Source organism: Onychostoma macrolepis, chromosome 01 (assembly GCF_012432095.1).
Source record: "Onychostoma macrolepis isolate SWU-2019 chromosome 01, ASM1243209v1, whole genome shotgun sequence".
Classification (NCBI taxonomy): domain Eukaryota; kingdom Metazoa; phylum Chordata; class Actinopteri; order Cypriniformes; family Cyprinidae; genus Onychostoma; species Onychostoma macrolepis.
The window spans coordinates 19,343,937-19,371,129 of record NC_081155.1 but is presented as its reverse complement, the minus strand read 5'-3'; the positions used below and the strand labels follow the sequence as shown (position 1 = coordinate 19,371,129).

Below are 27,193 nucleotides of genomic sequence, written 5' to 3'. Positions count from 1 at the left end.
GGCAACGGGTTTCCTCGATTTTTTTTAAGTTAAGTCAACTTAGCACTTTTTACAGTGTGGAAGGGTCTAGGTTTAGTGGAAAAAAATGCTATCAATTATTACTCGTACGAAGTGCAATTAATGAAGAACCATGATTTTTTCCCGAAGTGCTGATCAGCACTATTAACTATAACGTTCAATGGAAAATGCTCCAGAGTCGTTGGAGAACTTCTCATCAGTTTTGATTGAATGCTGGCTGTGGTCTCTGGTCCTGTACAATGAATTACTGTTCTGAATATGTGAATCTGATACCTACAAACAGAGCAAGAGACAGACAGGCAAAGATTATTTTCATTTTCATCCTAACTAGATAGATGTAATGCTTTTGTCGACTTGCTCGCAAAATGCAAACCTCTTCAAATTTCTTGGCCTTGTATTGGTCAGCTCCTTTCAAGAAGTTCAGCAGAATGATATCACAAAGCACTGTACCCTAAAAAAATAAAAACATTAAGAAAAAGTGAGTTTTGTCCACTGAAATGAGTCCTTATATTCTGATATTTAATCTTCCCATAATTAAGATGTTAATTATTTTCTATTGTGAATAATTTCAGAACTTGAACAATAATAAAACATTTGTATGCATCCATTAATGTCACGCTTTCTTGGAAATGCATGCTAATGGTTTAAAAATATTATCAAAACAAAAAGAAAAAAATTGGCACATCTTCAAATGTACTGATGTTCAAGATGAGGATGGAGGTAAAACTGATGTCATGAAAGTTATATAAAAAGATAAAAATACAGTATATTATACAAAGAACTGGCATGTGGTTTCCATAAAGTGTCTCCATTATGCAAGTAAATTATGTCTATAGTGATCGATCTTTCCTGAAGACCTGGGGCCAGTCAGGCGGTTGGCTCACTTCTCACTTGGGTCACATTTCAGATGATTTAACATATTTTCAATATTTGAGTTATTTCATTACATGCTTACACTGGTCAGAACTGCGGTAAAAGTGTTGTGCTTAGAAACTGGTAAGACAGGCCAGGACTGACACACACATTTTTTTTCTTAGACTCTGCTACCATTTTTGCTTTGCTTTTGTTTTTTCTAAGAATTCTGTATGCCAAAAACATAAGTACACTGAATAAGTTAAACTAAAATATATATTTGGATGAAAAATTCCCAAATGCACAAAATCTAGTAATGAAGACACATACCACGCCAACAGAGGTGAAGGCAGCAACCATGTTGATTAGAGTTGGGATCATGTCAAATTTTCCTGCCTTTAAAGAGAAGATGTAATGAGCAATTATGCTCACAATTGCATTGAAAATACACAAACATGTTAATATGAACTCACATCTCCATTAACCAGCACATCAAATCTGATGGCGTAGGCTTTCAGCAGAGTGCGATACTCGGTCCCGTTCTCCATTTTAAAATACTTTGCGTACCTAAGGACAAATAAGGATTTCAACAAGGATTATCCAACCTGTTAACTTTGAATGATTTGGTGCCTTTTTCTAATATTTTATAGTATGGGGGCCACTCTAAAAATTTGGCAATTAACTATGAACATCAGGAATTAGGTTTGAGATAAACATAAAGCGTTTGCTTGTGCAGTATCATTAGAGCTCTGCAGACTGCAACAAAAGCTTCCAGAACCTGAAGTTGTATCCTGGAGACACGGTGGTCTTCTCTGACATGGCGTCCAGGCGGGTGAAGGAGTAGGCCGGCTTGCACTCATCATCTGCCTTGTCTAAATCACACACCCACGCTATTTTTATCCCTATCACTCCCCCCTGAGAGAGAGAAAGAGAGAGAGAGATACCTTACACAAATCCAATTTGACTTTGCACTTAAGGAGAAATAAAGATAATGCAATTTTTTTTTGAGAAAAGTTTTATACAACACTTTTTATAAAACAGTTGTTATTTAATACAACAGGTATTTCTTTGTCGTCTTTTAAACTGTTTCCAGTGGTGGAGGTCAATATTATGAACTAACTGGCCAAATGACTTGTAAGTTACTTATGTTTATCAAACTTATTAATAGAATTATTGTACAGAAGCAGTGTAAAACTCACAAAAATAAATAAATAACAGTAAGAAACAAGGGTGGAAATTAACAAAAAAAAGAAAAAAAGAAGAAGCAGCAAAATATTAAAATAATTAAAATAAGACTCACTTTTTTAGCAAGAGTAGTAAAGTCCTGTTGTGCAAATCGGATCACATCCCCCACTTTGAATATTGGACAATACATGTTACTCTCAAAGTCAAAATTACACTTCTTTATGTAGGAACTATTGATGTTGGGCAAAAAGTTTCCCCTGGAAAGGAAAAGAAAAATATTGAATAAAAAACTTCAGAAACACAGATATTATGAAACAATTTGTCTTTGTGTTTAATTGGCATTACTTTGTGAAGTTAAAACGTGGGAAGCGAATGCTGTTCTTGATGAAGATGGTAAAGTTCTCCACCTCCATCATGGGGATTCTGAGTAAGAAAAAACTTCATCAATCCTTTCATTCAACCACTTACACATCTATTCATTTGTTCATTTACAAGCAGGCTCACGGTTGAATTTCATCAATCTCTGCAGGACACCATCCTTTGATCTCACAGGTTTTGTGGGTATCATTGAAGTTCACACATCGTCCTGTCAGCAACCCTTGAGACACAGCCAATGGAAATGAACATAACATATAGACCAGGGCTGTTCAAACCTGCTCCTGGAGGGCCACGGTCCTGCAGAATTTAGCTCCAAGCCTAATTAATAAAACCACCTGAACCAGCTAATCAAGGTCTTCACACTACATATGTCCTAATTCAAAGGGTGCATCCTTTGATGACTGCTAGTCTGATAGTCTGGGCAACAAAGGATTCATCTGTTGTATCCTTCATTGCCGAAAGGGAATTCATTGCCCGGAATACAACAGATGAATCCTTTGTGGTCTAGACTATCCCACGGTTCGTTGTGCACTGGTGACGATAGCCTTGCGGGCAGCGTGCCGACATACGGCGCAGCTGCGCTTTGGGTGTCACGAGATCAAATCCCGACTTGTGGACCTTTCCCGTTCCCCACCCCCACATGTCTCTCTCCCACTCACTTCCTGCAATATCTCTACTGTCCTGTCATAGAAAAAAGCAAAAACGCCAAAATAAAATGCAGGATTACACTTTTAAATGAAGTATTGGGTTTAAAAAAACAGCAACTTTAAATCTTTCTTTTATACTTTTGATTATGAACATAAATGGACCAAAGTGAAGATATTTAGACAGGTTCTTAACCCTGTTTTATTTTCAGACTGTTGAATTGAACTAGTATTAACAGTAGGGTGGATTAGTGTCATGTGGGACACCTAAGCTTCAGTGCATTTATCTCTTCTTTTACAACATGCTTGGTGTTGAATTCAAGCAGGGGTGTCAAGTAATTGAAATCACTTGACTTTCTGGAAATTATGTCAGAAGCGTGGCCATGAAAATCATCAAACAGGAAGTACCTCTTGCAAAAATTACTGAAATGACAGTGACATAGGATTTAGACAAAATTAATGTTCAGGATATAAATCTGTTATAAATAAAACAATGTTCTAAATTGTTATCAAATTATATTTGTGATGTATTTGTACATCAAATTCTGCAATAATATTGTTAAAATGTGTTAAGAATATTTTCTATTTGAAGCAATCAAACTTTGTCGTTCCACTTTAGAAAAGGACGTTTTCAAATGTGGGACAGCATGTTATTGACTACTGTGGGACAGTCAAATATACTATGTTATTCAGTGGATAAAATGTGCATTAAGAAAGTTAAATATCATACATGTATTTTTGTTAATTTTTGAGCTTATAATGCAGCAATATTATTTGTTTTAAGATCCAGATTCAAAATTTAGAGACTAGAGGACCATGATGAGTCCATGACTGGCCAAGACTGCTTATTTCTGCTATGAAGTGTTTTTATCATTACAATTTGCTTAACACAAGCTTCTGAAAAAAGTTTAATATTAGAAGTTTAATAACAGTTTTAAAGGCATTCCATGTTCCAAATTTTTCATCTTTTTAAAAATTATGAAATTATTTTGCTATCTTTATTAAGTTCAATTTTACATTTTTGACTTTATTACATGTTTATTATTGTTGATGCAGAAATCCGATATTTTTTAAAAATAAATTATTTTAAATAATATAAGATTTCTGTGTTATATAATTGTTTTTAACATTCCATATGAACATATATGTTACTAGTTTTTTAGACTTATGAAGACAGCACACTGTAGGCCTACTAAATTAATTAAACAAACATGGGTATTCACATTTAACCATGAGTGTAAAGTTTACGTTGTAAAAATTTAACTATTTATAACCCAAAACATAGTGTCCCACATTAGAAAATCCACTAAATCTTGAACGATTTGGCACTAGTATACGTGCCATTTCCCCTTTAATTACAATATCTGAAAGATTTCTTCTTAATTAGATAGGGAACATCTTGGGGATTTCATAATGATATAATATTTTGATATCATATGGAAATGTGTCCCACATTACCCTAATCCACCCTGCTGCCTCTCATTAACGGCAGCTGTTACAGTTAGTAGAAGAAAAGAGCAATCCTCCATAGGCTAGACCATCCCATTTAACAATCTGACCTTAAGTCTGACCTTCGGGGCCCTTGAAAGGATGCAGCCTCTGAATTGGAACACAGCTACTAGAAACTTCCAGGCAAGCGTGTCGGAGCTGGTCTGAGCTAAACTCTACAGGATGTGGGCCCTTCAGGAGCAGGATTGGACACCCCTGATATAGACCTTACTGTGATGATTTTGAGCTTTGCACAAATGAAGTTTTAATCAATTGATATTTTTACTAGGTTTAATAAGGTTTCCTTGACAATTTCAGGATCACAAGACAATGAAACACTAAGATTGAATTCAAAATAATTCACAAGTATATTTTTTACTGTAAAAATGCGATGATTCCTAATGATTTGATCTTTCAATAAACTCAAAGAAGATAAAAGAAAAATCTTACCATTGCTAGACGGTTTTGACATCAGCTTCTTACAAGTACTGTCACTCTCACATTTGAATTTCAACTCGCTCTGATGAGTTAAGTGTACAAACACATGAACACACACAGAGACAAGAATCAATCAAATTCATATACATTAATCTTGACAGATTTCAGTGTCCTCACTCACCTCTGGACAGTGTCCTTGAACTTGATTTTCTGTCGTGATGAGCTTAGTGATGACGCAGAACACTGATGCCCCCTGGCACGCACACACACACACACACACACACACACACACACACATATTACTTACATGAAAAAGACATACTATAAAATAAAGACATTTGAATTTCAAATAGTACAAAGTATTTGCTGCATTTATGAACAGATCAAATGTCTCAAATGTCTCCAAAGGGAGATTTATTTATACTTAATTATCTTTTCATGACAATTCTGTCATCAAACAATGTGATATATTATTTAAACAAGCATAGATTATATGTAGTATACAGTATATGTACTGTATTAAAGTATACTGTATATATACTTAAAAAAAAAAGTATATATACACCTCAAAATATTTGAAAACTGCTTGAGATTTACTTGAGTGGGTGTGACATAATCGGCTACATCCATGATCCGGTTGTTATACTCTCCAAACCCTTTCACTTTAGTCATGACTGATGATTCGATAGCTGTGTCTCTCACTTGATATGCTTTCTCATACAAGAACACCCAGCTGAGGGAGGTTGGGCAGGGAGGAAACAGAGAGAGGGAGGGGGGAAAAGATATAGAGAGGGATTTAATTACTTTCTTTTTTTACTTTCTTTAAATGTAACACACTCACAAATATTACAAAACACTAAAAAATATAAATAAAAAGTCAGCTATGCTGTCCAAACACTTTTTTAGCAAGATCAAAAATATGATTCCTACTCTCATACAATTGCCTCTTAAAGTACTTTACATCAATTATAATAAAACAGAAAGACTAAACACAAGCCATTTAATTGTCTAGTAAGGATTAATCAAATTTACTATAACATATTTCACTTTACAATGTTTTTAAACAGAAACCAGTTAGATTTTTTATTTGTTTGGGCACAGTCTTAAATCTATCTATTCCACTGACGTTGTAAAAACAAACTCACCCAACGAAGTATGTGATGATGAGGAGTTGGACGACACGGTTTATGATGCCAATAGTCCAGCTCTTTACCACCACGGACTTGGTCGTCTCATAGGTAAAGAAATCTGTTATGCAGCTCCACATTTTTCCAGTACACTGCTGCATTCACAAAAATTACACTCCGCGTGTATCAGCGTATTTGTGTGAATGTTTAGGTAGGAATATAGTGTAGATGCTTCAGATATATCTCTGTCCAAATGCTTGATCCTGCCTTTTTATAATCGAAAACTCATGGATTGTCAATAAAAGTCAAAAAAGCTCTTCAATAATCTTCGTTAGTTGTTTGCCTGTTAAAAAGTCTCCAGGTCTTGAGAGAAGATGCTTTCATAGAAGACCCCCTCTCTTCCTCTAAGTCCCTCCCCTTCTCTTCCCTCTTTCCTCATTCTTCCTCCTCCTGTAATTCAATCCTTTCCATGTTCCATGTTACACTCTTATCAGATGCTTTCTTACCAAGTAACTTACAAAAGTACAAAACTAAAGTCACAATTAAAGTTAAGTATTAGTCCCAACCAAGTTCCTAAAGTCTTTCTAATGTACATAAACATACATACAGCATCCATAATAAAACAACTGAATCAGATGCAGGGTACTATGAGCGCTGGATGTTCAGTGTGTGAGAGGTGTGGAACAGCTGAACCGTGGCGAGTGACATGCACATTATATCATGACCACATGGTAGCACCATGCACTAAAAAAGCTATTTCACACTGGAAGCTCCATTAGCATGATATTAAAGATTAGATTACATCTATGACTTCTTTTCCCGGGAGTTGATGGACCATATTTAATCATTTGCAATATTAGCTTGTTATCTAAACCATCATGTTCTGATGAGATTGACTGATGGTTTTTATGCTTGGAGGCACATAATGTTGTATGTGTAAAAATAATAGTAATAATATTATCAGTAATAATGTTAGTTGCATTCAATTATAATAATATTTAGAATTATTAGCAATAATATCAGTTTTATTTTTTACTAATATTATGTATTTTTAATTAAGCCTTTTCTCTTTTACTGTCACGTGTCTACCCGTCCAAAGTTCCTATCTGTCCTTATATGGTTTAGTTCCTGTTCTCATTAGTTAATTATCTTTCATTGTCCCCACCTGATCTGAATTGTTGTTTGCTCTTTTGTTCCCGTTCATATAAAAGTCCTCAGTTCTCCCCTTGTATTTGTCCGATCTTAAGTTATTAAATGGGAAAGTGAGTTGATGCTGTTTCGTTCTCGTCTTTCATTTATATTTATACTACAACCACGCACCCGTGACATTTACCTTTCAAAAGTTGGGGGGCAATATATATTTATATTAATTTTTTATGCTCACCAATTATTGATATCTATAAAAAATATTATTACAATTTAAAATAACTGTTTTTAAAAATATATATTTTAAAATTACATTTATTCCCATGTTGATTTTTTTTTGTTGAGAATTCTTTGAATAGAAAGTTCAAAATCTTTACTGTCACTTTTGATTAATGTATCCCTGCTGAGTAAAAACTGAACAGTACTGTATTAATCAAAAATAGAAAGCAGATATCAACTTTAATGGAGGATGTTTAAAACATCAAGTTTTATATTTAATTTTTTATATTATATTTGACGTATATATATCAGAGGAGCTAGATGTTGTGATCCATCCCACAACAAGCACTAACACATACACTCACTTTAACCACAACTGAGACCACTGTACCATTTCTTGACATGGCCAAGAGAGCAACCATTAACCTGTGGTTACCTCACTCTAGAAGTACAATACATCTGGGACTCGCTCCCCGCAAAAACACACACAAAGCAGGAGTAACGCATGACAGAGGACCAAATCAAATGAGAGACTGCAGAGTGAGGCTTAGCTCAAGTACTGCTGGAGTATTTGAAGATGTCTATCAGTCAAGGATAATGTTGAGTGTTAGATGTCTCATGATGATTCGATTGTCTTGAAACAGGATCTTGAGATGAAGGGAGGGCACAGAGTGAAAAGGGGGGAGAGAGAAAGAGACTGAGGAAATGGATGGGACTCAATACAAATTGGTGAACAAAGTCATCAATGCGCCAAATGCAATAATGAGCAAAGTGGTTTGAGAGGCATGATTGAGAGAGAGACAAAATCCACAGAAACGTAGCAGATACGAACAGGTTGAGTGACGCAAAAATGCAGACTAAAGGGAAATGAAGGGGAGGGATGTTGCATATACCAGAAATAAAAATACATCAAATTGATTGGAAAATGAACACTAAGAAGGACGTAGAGCCCAAAGGAATATATTATAGAATATTTGAACAGCATAGATATAATAATGGTGGTCTAAGGTGAGGAATACATCCTAATTAAGGGATAATAATAACAACAGCAATGACAATAATAATGGTAATCATTTTTCTCCTTTTAAACCTCACCATAAAAAATGGTTCTACTTTTAACATTTCTCTACAAAGTGCAAAAGAGTTATTAAAAAGTATAATAATAATGATAATATTAATAATATAATAAAAAAAAAAAATCTCATTCTGACTTCATATACAGGTGCTGGTCATATAATTAGAATATCATCAAAAAGTTGATTTATTTCACTAATTCCATTCAAAAAGTGAAACTTGTATATTATATTCATTCATTACACACAGACTGATATATTTCAAATGTTTATTTCTTTTAATTTTTATGATTAGAGCTTACAGCTCAAAGTCCTCTTTTCAGATGAAAGTAAATGTTACATTTCATTTGGAAATCAAGGTCCCAGAGTCTGAAGGAAGAGTGGAGAGGCACATGTTGGTTGAAGTCCAGTGTGAAGTTTCCACAGTCAGTGATGATTTGGGCTGCCATGTCATCTGCTGGTGTTGGTCCACTGTGTTTTCTGATGTCCACAGTCAACGCAGCCATCTACCAGGAAATTTTAGAGCACTTCATGCTTCCTTCTGTTGACAAGCTTTATGGAGATGCTGATTTCATTTTCCAGCAGGACTGGGCACCTGCCCACACTGCCAAAGGTACCAAAAGCTGGTTCAATGACCATAGTGTTACTGTGCTTGATTGGCCAGCAAACTCGCCTGACCTGAACCCTATAGAGAATCTATGGGGTATTGTCAAGAGGAAGATGAGAGACACCAGACCCAACAATGCAGAAGAGCTGAAGGCCACTATCAGAGCAACCTGGGCTCTCATAACACCTGAGCAGTGCCACAGACTGATCGACTCCATGCCACGCCGCATTGCTGCAGTAATTCAGGCAAAAGGAGCCCCAACTAAGTATTGAGTGCTGTACATGCTCATACTTTTCATTTTCATACTTTTCAGTTGGCCAAGATTTCTAAAAATCCTTTCTTTGTATTGGTCTTAAGTAATATTCTAATTTTCTGAGATACTGATTTTTGACTTTCATGAGCTGTAAGCTCTAATCATCAAAATTAAAAGAAATAAATATTTGAAATATATCAGTCTGTGTGTAATGAATGAATATAATATACAAGTTTCACTTTTTGAATGGAATTAGTGAAATAAATCAACTTTTTGATGATATTCTAATTATATGACCAGCACCTGTAGTTCCTTTAGGCTAGCTGATATTAGCAAAGCCAAGGTCCGGGCTTCCCAGGCCAGGGAACACTTGTAAACTGTACTATATGGACACTGCAAGTTGATTTGGAAGAAGAAGGTGTCTGGAAAATCAGTACATGTAATGTAAATATAAATGTAAACCTTGACGAGAGACGCACCCCTACGTTTAGTGTTTGGAACGGATTCAGAAAATCTTTACTTGCAGCAGCTTGTGCACGTCATGGCTTTTTCTCAGCATTGTTTTGATCGTATATTAATATTCACTTCTTCCAGCATTCTTACTGTTTTGTGTAGTTCTTTAAGAAGTGAGACACCGCCTCAAACGATTTAGTGTTTGAGTGACTGCCTGTCGCAACCACACCTTTCATTCTCAAACTGGACCTTTAACTGACTCAAGTGTTAATTTCGTCGACGAAGACGAAAAATATTCGTCAACGAACCTTTTTTCTGTGACTAAGACGAGACCTTGACGAGCTAAAATTAATGTCTGATGATAAAAACTATGACGAAATTAATGCCGCGTCTTCATTAACAAGACGAGACGGGACTAAAATGTTATTTGAGGACTACCGGACATTCAAAATACATCCTAAATCCAAAATGTGTGTCTCTGTCATTGGATTACAATCAGATGAGGGGCGTATCTAGTCTCAGTATGGCAGCCGCAGCGGACGGATAGGCTATCAAAACGCAAACTAACGATCTGAAACAATAGCCTCAGCACCCGAAGGGTTAGGGATAGGGTGACCAGACGTCCCGTTTTTCCCGGGAGTCACAATTCGTTGTCGATTAATTTAAAGTTAGTGACGGCGGGATAGGCGGAGTCGCGCTGATAGAAGCGCTCTCTCTCGCGCGCACGCTCCACTTCTTCAGTACAGCGCGCGATCAGCTCTCAGTACTCAGCGCTCAAACACACACACAGCAGTCCCGTGTCTATCGTGTAGAGTCAGAGTATCTCACATAAATACAGTCAGTTATGGCTTAAGTGAGCGTAAACAGGTGGATGAAAACTGAATGTGTGTCAGTATTACATGCATGCCTTCCGTCTTAAAGGGACAGCATTCCTAATTATCCGTGTCATAAATGTTAACCAACAAAAGATGTTAAATAAATGTATACTTAAGTAAAGCTACTGTATCTGAAAAATGATTTTAATTTGTATCTCTACCAAAAAATGAAAATGTATTCCAGTTTTTCCAAATTCAATCCTTGATTCAAATTTCTCATAAGCTTAATTGATTTGGTCTAAAGAGAGAAGAATTGATGCCTATTTTTGTTTGAATACTACATATAAAATAGCTACCAAAATAAATGTTGTTAACGGCACTTTGACTAAAAGTAAAGACTAAAAGTTGACAAAAATACAATGACTTTTCTTCGACTAAAACTAGACTAAAACTATGAAATACTCAAATGACTAAAATGTGACTAAGACTATTAAGCATTTTCGTCTCAAGACTAAGACTAAATCAAAAATGCCTGCCAAAATTAACACTGAACTGACTTACAGTTATTTATTATTATAGTCTACTATCTAAGCAGCTTATGATTCTAGAGAGCATATTAACTGACTTGATTCTAGTCAACAGACGACAGAAAATACAACACACGCCATAACTGTAGAAAAATATCGAAAAAATGCAATGGTTTAATGGGGGCTCGGGCCACGTCGAGCGGAGCTTCGTAAGTAAGGATGAAATGCCGCCCTTTTTAGTGGCCTAATGGGACTGACCATTAATCAGTCTGTTGCTTTCTTTTTTCTCCATAACAAGAACGTGTGAACATTATAACGTTGTGTTTGTGTTGACATTCCCATTGTAATTCTTATGCTTAACAGCTGAAAATTAAAGGACGTCACTCTTTCCAGAACTTTCCACATCCATTAGCTAAAACAGACTCTCAGTTGTTGGGTTTGTTGGCTTTTTACTATGCGTAAATCCTTTTACTGTTGATGCAAGCACATTAACTTGAAAACCACACTACATTTCCGCTTACATTCCAGAGAACTGATGAGCATGCGAACAAGTTAGGGTTGTGAAATATTGAGTTGCTGTTTTCATCCACTTGATTCATAATGATTAATTTTAATTTGTTGAATAATTTCTTAGAAACAATGACATTTTCAAATGTAGTGTTACAACAATGTTACAACAATTACAATTACAACAAACGTGTACAATTAGTAATGTGTGTGAACAAAATACTGTATAAAATAAATGGTGAGCTCAGATCAAACTCAAAATTTATGAATACATGATGAATACAAATGTAAAAAAGAATTTGAACACTTAAGTAATTTTTTTCATAACTTGTTATTCAAATGCGAATACATATAGAGAAGCTCAATAGCTGAGTCAAAGATACGGTTTCTGTTGTGTTTGGAAAGCAGCACTGTAAAATATCTCTGTACAAGCAGGTATCTGAACAAGGACTGGACAACATAAAACACGCACTATTTTAAAGAAATAGATCACCCATGTTTTGTTCCAAAACTCTTTTCTACGCAATTGAAATTAATAGGGAATGAAGCATAAAACCTACAGAAATGAATGAAAAAGCAACCATTAGTACCTAAAAATTGGCTGATTCAAAAATGAAACATTCAAACCTATTTTGTGAATTGGATTAGCCGAGTCACTGAAAAGATAGCTCAAAAGAATGATGTGTCGATGAAACAGACATTTCTACTTCTTTGGTGAATGTGCCAAGGAGAGCTAAGGTGCGGAATATAGCGCACTAGTCGTATGGACTGATTTTATGATACCTTTATGGTGCCTTATAAAGCTATAGTCCTCCTTCATTGTAACTGCATGGAAAACAGACTCACCAGTACGTTTGTCAAAATCTGTCCTTTTGCATTCCATAGAAGAAAAATTCCTATGGGTTTGGAACAACACGATGGTAAGTAAATAATGACAGAATTTTCATTTCTGGATGAACTATTCCATTAACGTCAACACTACCAAAGGTATATACAAAAGTGTTTATGAAGGAAGCAAAACTTAAAGATGTTACACTGTAATATGTACTGTATCAGGATTTCATCATGTACACTATAATGGTGTTTTCTTCCACTCCCCTTTTAATGTGTCTGTCATTAGTGTCTTTTAGTCTGAGCCGGACTCTTCAGAGCTAGGTGGTGTGCTGACCACTTCCTCTTCATCATCAGACCCCTGCATAAAAACAGCACGAACAGAGAGTGACAGGGAGACAATGAATACATTTTTCCTAATACATGCTTGCATAAAATGAAAACTAAATAAGGAAAATCAAATGATCAACAGTCAAAAAGTGCCAAGAATTTTGGATGTATCAACTGTAAAAACTACACACAAATATGTGTTTCATATTAAGGCTAGAATAAAAAATGTGAATATTTTTATTAATCTAAATCAATGTTAACTAATTATTTTACATGAACGCAATTTAGATTAAACAAAACTAATTTAAAAAAAAAAAGTTTTTATTACATTTATTAAACTGCTCTTTTTAAAATTTCTATTGAGGTAAATCTTGAAAGAATTCATTAGTTGTGTATCTAAATTTGGACAGAATTTTGCATTATGTTTTATTTTAATGTGAAAGTGTAAGCATGCTTGCTGCCTCAACATTAAGGTGTTCGAAGTGGTTTTTAATATCAAATGTCATTGATAGTGTCACAAATTCTCAAGGAGCGAGGGAACGATGAGACGCAGGAGTAGCTCAATTCACACGGTTTTTAATGAAAACAACCTCAACGGAACACAACTCAGGAACAAAGGAGGACATTCAAACTAGGAATACTGGAAGACATCTAGAAGACATTTAACAGCGGACGCTGGACATTGGAAAAAACAGGGCTTTAGTACTAGGAACTAAACTAGGTAATTAATCAATCACAGCTGAAATCAAGGAACAATCAAACATGAGGGAGAAACTAGGTCACAGGAAGGCACATGGGGAGAAAAACACAAGACACAGGAACACAGGACTGACAGATAGGGTATTCTGGGTGGTTAAATAAATGTTTTTTGCCAGTTTGTAACGTTTGCCAGGCAAAAATCGCTCAAAAGTCTCTCCTTAACAAGCTATGTGATTTGAAGTATCAAGAGGTTTTAAACAATGCAGCACAGACTATAAACCAGAGTTTAATACCTACATTTAAGAGTTTGTTCATGTATGAAAAAATGAATAGCAATAATAACGTTTGCCTTTGCTTATATGAAAGAATTCATTAGTTGTGTATCTAAATTTGGACAGAATTTCGCATTATGTTTTATTTTACATTCAATATAGTAAGATATAGGCAACATGTCATGGAAAAAAAGCTGTTAAGCTGTGGTCACACGAGACTTTGAGCATGCAAAATTTCTTTGGACATTGCATCAGTCGTGATATGAATTTGCAGGTTAGAGCTCACCAAACTTGAACTTGGGAATGAACTTTGAGCTCCCCTGCCCCACATTCGCATACACATGTATGAAATTCAGTGTAATGAAAATTGACCTCCCCTACTGAAAATGAGAACTGCTGAGAAGGCAATCGGTGCATAAAAAAAGAACAATCTGTTATTCGGGAAATACATCAATTTTGACAGCCTAACTTCTCAGGATGTGATGTACTCAATACTCTGTAATCTTTTTCTGAGCAGCCACCAGTAAAGATACTATGGAAAACACATGTTAATGAATGAAACAAATTTGTGAAGTGTGTGTGTTACCTTGCGTTTCCGTCCCTTGCCTTTGTCTGACTCTGATGAGCTCTCCTCACTGGATATGAACTCTCGACTCTTAAAGCTGTCGTTGCCTGTAGCTCGCTCCTTCTCTTTTTCCCTACCACCCCCTGACTTCCTTTTCCTCTTTTCTTCATTCTTCCCTCCTTTCTTCTTCCTCTCCCTTCAGGAATGAAATGTGGGGAAAATGGTAAGAAATGTCCAGTTACTTAATGCTAAAATCATATTTTTGAACAATATGATGGTGAGTAAATTAAATGTCCATTCAAAGTGAGGCGCAGGAAAAAGTTGTGAATATTTTGAGTACTTTTTTGAGCTGCCCGAGGAGCCTCCTCCACTCTCCTTGTACTCTCTCATCGCTCGATCGTACTCTTTCTTTGCTACCTCTGCTTTTGCATCCCACTCCTGGTGGAAAAACGAGATATCAGTTCCAGTTCAAAGTGAGACTGAAGGAGAAACAAGACAGTTAGAACAATCTAAAACATTAATATTATGGAAAGTCTAGTGAATGTGCCAGTGGTAGAGAGCGTATGTCACCTCTTTCTTCTCTTTGCTAAGTTGTTTCCACATTTCTCCAGCCTTTTTGGAGATTTCTGTAATAGAGATGCCCGGGTTCTCTGATTTAATACGGTCTCTGCTAGCGTTCAGCCAGAGCATGTAGGCACTCATTGGCCTCTTGGGGGCGCTGCTGTCCTTTACCTTTTTCTACACACAAGAACACACAAGAAGCATTGAATTTTGAGAGTAAATAAATAAATGTACTTAAAATAAATGTAAATAACCAGTGTGCAAACTCTGTCACCCACATGTTTTATCTTTCCCTCTTCTCACCTCTTTCTTTCGTGGTTTTCTTTCTTTTACAAATTTAGCTTTCTTGGCTGGTTTCTTCTTCCGATCGCCATCACTGTCCCCGTCATCAGCGCTGCTTTCACTGGCAGAGGCCTTGCTGTCATACCTGACACACAAATATGACTTAATGATTTATCACCCTTACTATGAAATAAGAGTTTGAACTAGATTTTGTTCATTTTCTGAAGAAAGTGTAAGCGTCCTTGCAGCCTCAACATTAATGTGTTCTGAGTGGTTTTAGTATCAAATGTCATTGATAGGGTATTCTGGGTGGTTTTATAGATGTTTTTTGCCAGTTTGTAATGTTTGCCAGGCAAAAATCGCAAGCCTCTCCTTAACAAGCCATGTGATTTGAGGTATCAAGAAGTTTTATACGATGCAGCATGAACTATACACCAAAGTTTAATACTACCATTTAAGAGTTTGCTCATGTATGAGAAATAAATAGTAATAATAACTTTTGCCTTTGCTAAAACTGTGCCATATCAACACAAAGCCTCTTACTCCTCTGCAATTTCATCATCTTCTTCTCCAGGATTAAAAGACTCATCTAAAAAGAAAAAAAAAGAAAAAAAAGTCAAATGTTAATGTTTCACACAAAACATATTCCTATCAGTTATTAACGAATTAATGAAATCTGAACATCTAAAAAGTTCTCAAGCTTATAGAAAAATAGTAAATAGTCATCAATAAAAAAATAAAATAAAATAATAATAATTTCAAGCAATAGGATGCATCAATGTAACAGTGCAAAGACAATTTAAATAAAGTGTTGTTTTTCAAGTCTAACGGAATAAATACTACATAAAGTACCTATTTGAGTTTCTTTTGTGTCTTATTGCGCCATTTTATATACTTGTTGCAATTAAAATAGCAAGGCTTAAAAACACAACTTATGTGAGCACGCAGCATTATAAAGAGACACGAACGCAACTGAGATACATGCAATCTAAAATCTTTACAGACTGACTAATTTCTACCGGTTTATTGTGCCGGCTGATTGGCTCAGAGAGCTGTCACTCACCACTCTCGCCCTCTGAGTCGTCACTGTCATTGGCCTCCTCACGGATCTTGCCCTCTTCTTTCATGCGCTCCAGGTATGCATCATGCTGGTCGTCGTCTGAGTCACTGTACATGTTATCATTACCTTTCATGCCCTGACAGAGTACAAATTAAAATATCAATGCTATATATAAATGTCATTGCAAAGTTAGTATTTGTAACAAAGCAGACACAGGAAAGCCCTCTCCAAGCAAAAGATTTCAAACCTGCTCATGTTCTCATACTCACCAGCCTTTCTCTCTCACACACACACATTCATATAAGCAATCAGTGTTAACTCATTCAAAAGCACTCCCTTGAGCAATACTGTCTTCATAGCACACAGAATTATCTAGCATACGAAAGGTTTTCTCGTAAAGTGACCACAAAATTATATTCAGATTTCAGACAAAACACTATTGTGGTCCTAATGAAAGTCTGTGTGATCTGAACACAGCGTTAAGCTGGTCAAATCATAACCAGCAGTGAGCCTTTCCACATTTTGGTGGATGAGACATCTGCCTTAAGCCATCAAAGATAAGAAAGAACGCGTTTGACACTCGGGTTGTGATTGAGACACGCAAACAAACACCATGCAAGCAAGTTATAGGAGCACCGACACCAGATCAAACTGCAGGGCAATACCAACCTTTTTCTACATGAACACAATACAGACACACACCACAAACACAAAGAGTAAAATAAGTGTCCGTCCACTGTTTGAGGGGTCTGAGGACATGTCTAAGCGGATGAATATTATGTACTGCTTGATAGGAAGCAAGAAGGTCTGTAGACGTACCTCTTTGAAGCCTCTGTTCTTGATGCTTAACTTCTTAGCATTGACGAAGTCGAAGAGTTTCCCATATTCCTCCCTGAAGAAGAAGAAGAAGAAGGTGGAGGCAGTTTAAACAAACAGAGGATAAAGACTCTTTTAGTGAGTTAAAGCTTGTTCACACCAAGAACGATAACTATATGTGATCCTGGACCACAAAACCAGTCATAAGTAGCAAAAGTATATTTGTATCAATAGCCAACAATACATTGTATGGGTCAAAATTATAAATTTTTCTTTTATGCCAAAAATCATTAGGATATTAAGTGAAGATATTTTGTACATTTTCTAAAGTAAATATATTAAAACTTCATTTTTGATTAGTAATATGCATTTCTAAGGACTTCATTTGGACAACTTTAAAGGCAATTTTCTTAATATTTAGATTTTTTTGTACCCTCAGATTCCTGATTTTCAAATAGTTGTATCTCGGCCAAATATTGTCCCATCTTAACAAACCATACATCAATGGAAAGCTTATTTGTTCAGCTTTGAGATTTTTTCTAAATCTCAATTTCAAAAAATTGACCCTTATGATTGGTTTTGTGTTCCAGGGTCACATATTAGCTTTCACACCAATGGATGATGAAGTTAAAGTTTATTATAAAGGTGTCCTGTGGTTTCGTCATCTTAAATGCTTGAGCTCTTTAAAGTTGGGTGGATTCTGATTGGCTGTCAATGTTTTCGTTCATAAGCTGGAAAAAAAGAGGAAAGTGATTCAATCAATATCGTTCCTCTGTGTTGTTATCATTATAGCTGTGGTGTGGACATCCCTGTTCAATTTTGTAATTGAATAACTATCTTTAGTATGTTATATAGGGAAATTTTGAATGTTTTAGTGAGATATGTTTTTATATAGTAGCTCATTAGATATGAAACACAGTATGATTACAATGAGAAATGTGCTAGAACAATGAGAGTTGTGTGTAGCATTTTTACAAAAATAATGTACTAGAATGTAGTGCAAAAGTGTGTTAAAGTTCGCTCAAAAAATGACCTGTCATTGTTTACTCACCCTCATGTCTTTTCAAACCTGTATGGCTTACTTTCTTCAGTAGAACACAAAATATGATATTTTTAAAGAATTCTCAAGTGTTTTTTTTTTTTTTTTTGTCTACACAATGGAAGTCAGTAGGGTCCAATTTTGCTTGGACAAAAACAGAAAGTCATAAAGGTTTGGAATTACATGAGATTGAGTAAATAAAGAATTTTTGGGTAACCATCCCTTTTAGTTTGGCAGAAAATGTTGTTTCTCACACATTAGTGTGATGTGATTAACTGATGCCTTGGTGTATTGATTCAGTCATAATGTGCGTTAAATTGAAAATACTTTAATGTGCATAAAGTAGCTTTGATTTTTTTCTACATCTAATGTAGAAGGGGTCAGGTCACTAAAAGAGAGGGGCACTTTTACTCGAGAGTAACAAATAAAATCACCACAAAGAGGCAGCACAGATCTTCTATGGCAGATGGGGGTAAGTGCATAATGGCACGAAGTGCCTTAAACAGGATATGGACACTGGCCTTTTCATTACTGGCGTGGTCTAGTTCCCACAAAGCTATGTTCTCAACAACTGGACAAGACTAACATTGGGCTCATGGGTACCTCTCGATGCTGCTAAAGGTGTATTGATTTCCCTGCTTGGTCTCGATCTCGAAATCAAAGGAGCGGGTGGTGGTGGTTCCACGAGCAAAGTTCACGCAGGAGATCTCCTCAAAGCGCAGGTGCACTGGGGGCTTGTGCACGTAGATGAAACCTCTTTCCAGAGGATACAACAGCCCTGAACTGGCCTTATATGAACATGTTATACACTGAGCACCTGAGTGACTAGAGAGAAGAGAGGGAGAGAAAATCACAAAAATACAGGCTTCACTGAATTTGTATAGATATTACTGTTTGTTCTACTACATAATGCTAGAATATACACTAATGTCTGATACTTTTTAAAGAAATTCATACTTTTATGCAGCAAGGATGCATTCAATTGATCAAATGTGACAGCAAAGACATTGTTACAAAAAAAATCTACTTTAAATTATGCCTTTCTATTCATCAAATAATCCTGAAAAAATATATAATAGTTTCAACTAGGGCTGCACGATATTGGAAAAAACTCACATTGCGATATTTTGTATTTCTGCGATATATATTGCGATATGAAAAAAAAAAAAAAAACTCCAGATGACTTGAAAAGCTCTATTTGGAAAAAAAATATTGTAGATGAGTAAATCAGCATAGAAAAATGAACAAATTACAAACATAGATAAATATAATAGAACAAAGATATAAAATAAATAAACAGTGCTTTATATTTTGAATGAGAGAGACCGCGATCTAACAAACTGCTCCATATAACAAAGCACTGTAAGCAATAACGATTAAAACATCTAATTGCCAGATTCCCAGTGTCCTACCTATAATTATTTTTTTCTGTACAAATACAAATCTTTAAAGCCAGTTTTCTAAGTTTCGCACTAGTGAGTTTCACACTCTGGAGCAGCAGAGCTCGCGGCAGTCCACCTGTCACTCAAGTGGCCACGCCCTTAATTATGCAGAACTTTAAGGCTTAATATAATTTAAACGGATGAGTTATAAAAAAAATTCACCCCCCTCACAGTTGTCACGAAGGGTAAAATTAGCTATATAGACCAAAATAATTTTTTGTACCAGGCTGTAAACATGTTTTTTTTCTGCTGTAAAGTTGGGCATTTTAACATGGGGAGTCTATGTGATTGACTCCCTTTTGGAGCCAGCCTCCAGCGGCCAGTCGATGAACTGCAGTTTTAGTCACTTCCGTGTTGGTTTCACTAGAGGCAGCGGGAGGTTGCCGCTTGGGCGCGACACGGCAAATCCTTGCGAGTAAATCCCTCATTCTTTTTATGACTTACTGACACAAAGTTCAAAGGATTTGCAACGGTCGTTTTTCGCGTCCAGTGAAGACAGTGCGTCGCGGGGTGGCGTGATGCGATAGCTGTCGCGAAAACGATCAGTATAAATATAACGGTCAGTATACTAAAAATCGCACATCCTGCGATGTGACTATCGCGGATGTGCATATCGCGATATCGATGCTGAAACGATATATCGTGCAGCCCTAGTTTCAACAAACATATTAAGCAGCACAACTGTTCCCAACATTGATAATAACGAGAAAAGTTTCTTGAGCACCAAATCAGCATTAGGTCAGTATTAGATTGATTTCTGAAGGATCATGTGACACTGAAGACTGGAGTAATGTTTGCTGAAAATTCAGCTTTCCCATCACAGGAATAAATTACATTGTAAAATATATTCAAATAGAAAACAGTTATTTTATATTGTAATAGTATTTCATAATATTGTGTTTTTATTGTATTTTTGATCAAACGAACTTGAGCATAAGAAATTTTAAAAACTAAATTATTGAATATAACTGACCCCAAACTTTTTGAATGGCAGTGTATCTGAATCTTTTGTTTAACTTGCTATTAAAAAAATAAATCAGGAAGATTTGTAGCAATGGCATTGTATCAGACATTTTGGTGTATATTGTATTATATTTACGTATTTTTATACTCTTTAATCTTTAAAAACATCATATTAACAATATATAAAAGTAGGTATATAATGTATTGTAATTTATACTTTTACAAAAAAGTATTTTTGCAATTGTTGTTTTTTTTAAATCTAATGTTCTTTCACTAAAACATTTTTACAGTGTTTACCCTTGGAAATTTCCAGGCACTGTGATCTTTCTGTTGACCAGGGCTTTCATGACTCTGCTGACCATCTCATAGAGAGAGCCAGACATGTTTTTATGAAGTTTCCCCTCAAAACGTCTCTCCACCTCATCCCTGCAGAACACAAGAGAGAAAAACGGTATTGCTGGATGGCAACGCACTTTGAAGAATGAGTGTAAATGATGGTATAAGTTTGAGTAACATATTCCTTTAATCCCAGGTTGCTCTAAGGTGATTGTCCCTGTAATAAGTGTACTGTAAGTTGCTTAGGATAACTGCATCTGCTAAATGACTTCTTGCTCTAAATTAATTCGCTGAACTAACCTTGCTGAAATGAAAGAAAGCTACTTTTAGTCTTGGCAGCAAATGTAAAGAGTTTATTTCTGACATCCATCACATCCTTCAGTGTCCCTCATTCACTCACTCTCACTCACTCGTTCATGTTGAGAGTAAGGCTGATATCCTCTTCCTTGGAAAACAGAAGAATGAGAAAATGATAGCGGGTTTGACCTTGTTTAATAGGCGGGTCCAGACTGATCTGAAATAGACAGGAGGTTGCAGATATTAACCCAGAGGTCTTATATCAACACAATTCTCAAATTTAGTACACAACGAAAATAGATCAATGCAAAAGACAAAGCCCTGTAATACTAGTCCTAAAGGTGAATCCAGACAGAAAGCAGAGATTGTTTAACAGACAATGATGCCACACTCACCACAAAGAACATCTGCCGCTGGTCCTTATGAGGCAACAGGAAAAGGCGGAGCACTGTGGTGTATGGGATCTTGTAGTCAAATGTCTTACCATGCAGATGGAGGAATGTCGGATAAATGCGAATATCGTACCTACAGAGAGCAAAAACCATTAAACTTTGCTAGTTCACATAATATTTTAATAAGGAAACAAAAAGGTGTGATGTTATGTGTATGTATATGTACCTGCCCCTAGGTGTGAGGCACTGCAGCTCTCTGAAGATACACACAGCATCTCCTGTAGCCTGAATGACATCTGCCTTTGACAGAATGTTCTGAGCAAATGCCTAAAAAAGCAGAGACGAGTACTGTGACCTCATTATTTTTCAGTTGAAGTGGGCTTTACGGATGCAAAGATTTTACTTTAGGGCTGTAACTGAGGTCCGTGGAAAGGTTTAGAGAAAAACTGTAAAACTTTTAAACATTTAATTAAAAATAGTGCTGTCAAACGATTAATCGCATCCAAAATAGTTTTTGTTTACATAATATATGTGTGTGCGCTGTGTATATTTATTATGTATATATAAATACACACACATACAGTATATATTTTGAAAATATTTACATGTATTTGCATGTATATTTATATTCATATAAGTTATATTACATATAAATATATTTCATATATAAACATAACATATTTTTCCGAAATATATACATGCATAATACACACTACACACATATATTATGTAAACAAAAACTTTTATTTTGGATGCGATTAATCATTTGACAGCACTAATTAAAAAATAAAATTAAACTGAACGTGCAAATAAAAAAATAATTAACATTTAGAAATAAAATAAAAATAACTAAAATAATATTACAATAAAAAAATTAAAAATTAAATAAATAATACATCTAACAGTACAGTACTATAAAAAACAATATAACAAAAACAACTAAATATTTTCTAAATAATATTTTAAACATTTATAATATTCATTTTTTCAAATCAAATTCGAAAATGTATAGATTAGTTTTAGAATGGGTGTCACTCACACAAGGATGATCATATTTTGGGGTCATCTAAAGATTGAAAACCCCTGCTTTATAGGCATGTTATGATTATTACTTTGTAAACTATGCCATCTGTTGGCGACTGTTAGATGGCGCACACACGAGCATGCACACTTACCTCCACAGGGTCTGAGCCCTCGTCTCCTGTGGTGGGTGGGACATAGAAGCGCACCTCCATGAGGGATACCTCTGTGTCATCATTCTGATGAAACTCCACAGTGACCTCATTCTTTCCCGTTGCACACTGGGACACACTGGCGAGCGGAATCTCAAACGCAGGACTCTCATTCACCTCAAAAGAAAGCAACGGCCCTGAAAAGCCACAGAAGGACAAAATGTTTAATACTTGGATTTGGCAGTGAAACCTAAGTGTATTAAAATGCAAAGCTGGTTAGCTGAAATCAGGGTGGCTGACAGCTGATATAAAGCTAATAAATAATTTCACAGTGTTTTATTTAAAGATTCCAAGTAATGCATGTATACCAAGTGCTGTATTTTTTCTCTACATAATATTTACTAAATTAGAAATAAATAATTTGGAAATTATTCAGTATTTAAAAAAATAATCTGAAATTGATTAAAAAAAGAAACTTGTAAAATAAAAAGATTTATACTTAGCTATGCTTGATTCTGTAATCCTATTATAGTATATTTCACAAATAAAGAATTTGCTGAATGTGTGAACTGGGGAACAAATAAAAATTTCCCACGTTAATATGACACTGCACAGCATAGTTTGAAATCAAGGATTATAAATTGGTATGTGAGGAAGTATTATAGTGTTTGCCAAGTAATAATATATTAGTAATCTAGTAATCTATAAGTCTCGCTTAAGCGAAACTTATCGGGCAAAAAGAGAAACTTGTCAGTTAATGCCAATAATTAAAAAAGTGCCAAATATCAGCAAATATATATCATGGGGATATATCAGTCAACCACTAATTATTTCTAGAATTTCAGTGTCTAATCCTGTAAAAGTTATAAAACTGTACCATTCATCCTACAGCCCATAGAAACCTTGAATTAAGGTCACTATACAATTTTTTATACTGTACATATCTCAGAAATGGTGTTGCATCAGGAATGCACTGACCATTAAATTTAGCAGTGCCCCAATTCCAGCCCTTCACACACATATCTTTCTCAACCAGCTCCACTTTGTAGTTGGCTTTGAAGTACTCTGAGATCTTCTCAAGGTCCTGTGCATAAAAAGAGAGAAGAAAATTTAAGATGTGGAATGAAACAGTGAAGGGTGGAGCAAACTGATCTACTTTTATTGAATGTATTTTGTATCTCGGACTCACAGTGTCTTTGAAGCCATCATATTTGTAGATGTTTCCAGTGCTGGTGCACAGCTTGATGCCGTGACCCAGACAGACTCTCCTCCACTGGGCTTGAGTGAGCTCAGACACCGCAATGCTGTCCACCTTCCCAGTCTTACTGTTTTTATACACCACTGCCTGCTTACTGAAGCGAAGACGCCCATCGTTCTGTACAGAGAGATCGGTCAGACATTTTCAAGAATGACATCTCAGATTAGACAGCAGACTGTTGCAGCATCTACTCACCCAGGTGCCCTTGACCTCCTGATAAATTTCATTGAATTCCAGAGTATCATTCATGTCAGTCACTCCAGCTTAGACAGAGTGGACCTGTGACGCTCAAAAGCTGCGACAGCAGAGGTAAAATCACAAACATACATTATACAGTATTCATATAGATTTTTTATTTTCTCTGCATGTGGCTTTATGAATTCGGTAACGTTTCAAGAGTGTTGTCAATGACAGAAATTTCCTAATTGACACTAAGGCGGCGCATCTTTTACTTCAGGATGATTTGGATGTCATTTAGCTTTGTACTATAAAATTTTATAGCGTATCTGAATATCTTGGAGAGACACTTTTTTCTAAATCTAAACAAATAAATGGAGCTAGCGAAGCTACCATAATCTGGCATCCAATAGCGGCTAGTGTTTTTCTGTTTTTGTGACGAACGACACATTTTAAATTGACAGCAAATTTCTAACAGGACTAGTTTATTTCGAACACTTTTATTGCATAGAAAATGAAATACGTGAGATATTTGAATCAGTATTACTGTTATTCGGCGAGAGGATCAAGGCCGAGTCCCGTGTGCGTGGATTTGCGGAGCGCAGCGCTAACGCGTTCGTCATGACGCCACCACGCTCTGTGCGTAGCCCCGCCCTTCCTATACAATGTCCGTCTGTTTTTAAACGATCGAACCTCAAAGCGAAAGTTAAAAGGCTTTATTTTTGAAGACTGCTGTCAACATTGGCAAATAATATATCGAACGACAACATCCTAGTAGCATTCAGGTATGCCGTGAATTTAATATATATATGTAAGGGGATGCTCGTGCAATTTTACAAAAGCTTTAGTCAAGTCGGAAGCAGTGTTGTTCAATCGATCGATAAATAAAAATTGCCTTTACTGGTCATTTTCATGCATTTTTTTTTTAAATCTACACAAAAATGAATTGTTTGTAGGCTGCTTTGTTACATACGTGAGAATCTTTGACTAAAGATATACTTTACTGCGCGCTGCTGCAATGTTTCCTAGTAACAAAATGTATAAAACACAAGTGTTGTGTATACAGTATGCATTTACAACATACTTGATGAATGAGCTGAAGATGAATGATTTAGAGTCATTGACTTATCGTCATGATGCAAACCTGTGTGACTTCGGTTAACTACATCATTTTTTACATTGTTAGTTCATGTTAACTAAAGTGTTACTCACTGTCCTTTGATTTTAGATATGACACCTAAGCGTGGCCTTATAACTGACACCTTCAAGGTTGTAAAGAAGGAAAGGAGAGGGGGCAAGAGAGACAAGTCTCCTTCACCGCCAATAGCAGGTGGGACAGGATGTTTGTTCATGTTTGTGTATGTGCATATTTCAGTGAAAGCAGAGATCTGCAATATGTCATCATATTCCTAAACTGTGCAAATTATTTAGAGGAGCATGCAAATACACCAGTGATGCAGCAGCATTTATAACAATGTTATAATTTATCAGAGCCTGAGCCCCCACAACTGAGTGAAAGAGAAAAAGATCTACAAGAACTGAAGAAGTTTGATCTGGACTGGAAATTCGGACCATGCACAGGTGTGTTATTAATTTTATTAACCAATCTCTATGTGCAACTTTATGTCAGTATTTTTTTTTTTTTTTGTGGTTTCTATAGTCTGTAAAGCAATAAAATCCTGAAATTTATCAGCCGTGTCACTTTGAGCTCTTGAATTCTTTTCAAGGTAAAAATAATATATAATAATAGTGTGTGTGTGTGTGTGTGTTTGTGTGTGTGTGTTAGGGATCAGTCGACTGCAGAGATGGGAGAGGGCAGCACTGCATGGGCTGAATCCCCCGCAGGAGATTAAAGACATTTTACTGAAGGAGAGCACTGACCCAGAGTACACACAGAGGTATTACTAACATGCACTCACATACTCTCTCTCTCTCCCTTTTGCACATGCAGACACAATCAAAAACCAGCCAAAGCCTGTCACTATAACGCTCATTTTCTTTCTCTGTTTCAGTCTTTGGCGTGACTATCCCCTTTGAAAAACTGATGGAGAAAAGACAGAAAGATGAGAAAAGAAGAAATACTTTTGTAGTGTTTGCTATGTTCTACCATGTTTGCTTTGTTGTTTATTACACTACATTTTATTAAACATTTTATACTCAAAAGTTATTGTTGAGTCACGGTTTACTCTCTGTGCACCTGCTCTATATGCATAACAATATCAATCACACATATCCTTATATGCTTCTTTGTATATTCTGTGAATTTTTATACATTTGTGTTACATTTACATTTTGTAAGTACCTTATTATCTTAAACCACAAAGTGAAAGTTAAAAGGCCTACTTATGAACAACATGCACAAATAAGTTCTTATCTGACAATATTTTAGCAGCATTCAGTGAACTTCAAATACTTAAGTGGCTGCCAAACAATTTTGCAAAAGCATTGATGTTAAACCGATTGATTAATAATGATCACCATTACTGGTGCTTTTAAAATTATTTATGGAATAGAAAATGGGCATGCTACACAAAAATGCACTGCTTTATGCTTTATTATAATTCTACATTGGCCCACTTGTTTGTGAAATGCTCAGAGAGCATCTTTTATGGCTAAAGATCCCCTGTGCTGTGTGCTGCAATATTTCCTAATTAACTAAATTTATTTTAAAAGAAAATATTTTGATTTCACTTCACAGATACATGTTATCGATCACTCGGTAGACAATTGCAATTTAATATTGTTTTTGCACTTCTAGCTGTTAAAATAGCTTTTACAGTATGTATATGTAACATATGCATACAGGAATTACAACAGCCCCTCTCGAGATTGATATTAATTAGGGGCAGATAATTATGGCAACCACTGAAATAGGTCAGATCCCTTTCCACCCCATCAACCTGCATGTTTGATTGGAATTCATTATAATATCTTCACGTCGACGTGGATTATGGGTTTGACCAAATTTGCT

The 27,193-nt window shown here is 35.8% G+C and overlaps 3 protein-coding genes across 6 annotated transcripts; 1 reads left to right on the top strand and 2 right to left on the bottom strand.

The window, feature by feature from the left end:
* Positions 1-29: 29 nt before the first annotated feature.
* p2rx3b (purinergic receptor P2X, ligand-gated ion channel, 3b) lies at positions 30-12,688 on the bottom strand. Of its 2 annotated transcripts, none has more exons than XM_058777734.1 (12): positions 12,577-12,688; positions 5,601-5,736; positions 5,185-5,256; positions 5,016-5,085; positions 2,560-2,653; positions 2,401-2,478; positions 2,171-2,312; positions 1,649-1,785; positions 1,344-1,437; positions 1,201-1,266; positions 392-469; positions 30-291 (listed from the first exon to the last, which is right to left on the bottom strand). In XM_058777734.1, exons 2-12 carry the CDS (start codon positions 5,673-5,675, stop codon positions 163-165), a joined length of 1,035 nt encoding a protein of 344 aa, XP_058633717.1. In that variant the 5' UTR covers positions 5,676-5,736; positions 12,577-12,688; the 3' UTR covers positions 30-162. The 2 variants fall into 2 exon arrangements, with proteins under 2 accessions (XP_058633717.1, XP_058633715.1); XM_058777732.1 differs by lacking the exon at positions 12,577-12,688 and adding an exon at positions 6,149-7,772.
* Positions 11,393-24,864, bottom strand: ssrp1b (structure specific recognition protein 1b). 3 transcript variants are annotated; one of them, XM_058777709.1, is made up of 18 exons: positions 24,770-24,864; positions 24,241-24,340; positions 23,977-24,162; positions 23,766-23,871; positions 22,791-22,984; positions 21,842-21,942; positions 21,619-21,748; positions 21,337-21,440; positions 20,888-21,016; positions 18,789-19,010; positions 17,150-17,222; positions 16,334-16,466; positions 15,814-15,859; positions 15,292-15,415; positions 14,998-15,165; positions 14,768-14,865; positions 14,449-14,623; positions 11,393-12,922 (listed from the first exon to the last, which is right to left on the bottom strand). In XM_058777709.1, exons 2-18 carry the CDS (start codon positions 24,292-24,294, stop codon positions 12,857-12,859), a joined length of 2,109 nt encoding a protein of 702 aa, XP_058633692.1. In that variant the 5' UTR covers positions 24,295-24,340; positions 24,770-24,864; the 3' UTR covers positions 11,393-12,856. The 3 variants fall into 3 exon arrangements, 2 of the variants coding, with proteins under 2 accessions (XP_058633692.1, XP_058633700.1); XM_058777717.1 differs by lacking the exon at positions 24,770-24,864 and having other exon boundaries at positions 24,241-24,346; XR_009271580.1 differs by lacking the exon at positions 11,393-12,922 and having other exon boundaries at positions 14,484-14,623; positions 14,768-14,906.
* A 3-nt stretch (positions 24,865-24,867) lies between these two features.
* Positions 24,868-26,389, top strand: pold4 (DNA polymerase delta 4, accessory subunit). The gene is made up of 5 exons (XM_058777736.1): positions 24,868-25,007; positions 25,451-25,552; positions 25,714-25,803; positions 26,009-26,120; positions 26,235-26,389. The coding sequence occupies exons 2-5, from the start codon at positions 25,453-25,455 to the stop codon at positions 26,257-26,259; spliced, it is 327 nt and encodes a 108-aa protein (XP_058633719.1). The 5' UTR covers positions 24,868-25,007; positions 25,451-25,452; the 3' UTR covers positions 26,260-26,389.
* Positions 26,390-27,193: the final 804 nt, after the last annotated feature.

Bases quoted from the DNA above. Each gene is read 5' to 3' on its own strand.
- p2rx3b (XM_058777732.1), bottom strand. From the start codon at position 6,291: ATGCAGCAGTGTACTGGAAAAATGTGGAGCTGCATAACAGATTTCTTT. The intron at 2,654-5,015 runs GTAAGATTTTTC...CTGTGTCTCAAG, and splicing joins GTCAAAACCGTCTAGCAATG to GGTTGCTGACAGGACGATGT. The intron at 1,438-1,648 runs GTTCTGGAAGCT...ATTTGTCCTTAG, and splicing joins TCTCCAGGATACAACTTCAG to GTACGCAAAGTATTTTAAAA.
- ssrp1b (XM_058777709.1), bottom strand. From the start codon at position 24,294: ATGAATGATACTCTGGAATTCAATGAAATTTATCAGGAGGTCAAGGGC. The intron at 24,163-24,240 runs GTGAGTAGATGC...CTCTCTGTACAG, and splicing joins AGGAGGTCAAGGGCACCTGG to AACGATGGGCGTCTTCGCTT. The intron at 15,416-15,813 runs GTAAGAGGCTTT...TTTGTGTGTCAG, and splicing joins GATGATGAAATTGCAGAGGA to GTATGACAGCAAGGCCTCTG.
- pold4 (XM_058777736.1), top strand. From the start codon at position 25,453: ATGACACCTAAGCGTGGCCTTATAACTGACACCTTCAAGGTTGTAAAG. The intron at 25,553-25,713 runs GTGGGACAGGAT...ATAATTTATCAG, and splicing joins TCCTTCACCGCCAATAGCAG to AGCCTGAGCCCCCACAACTG. The intron at 25,804-26,008 runs GTGTGTTATTAA...TGTGTGTGTTAG, and splicing joins GAAATTCGGACCATGCACAG to GGATCAGTCGACTGCAGAGA.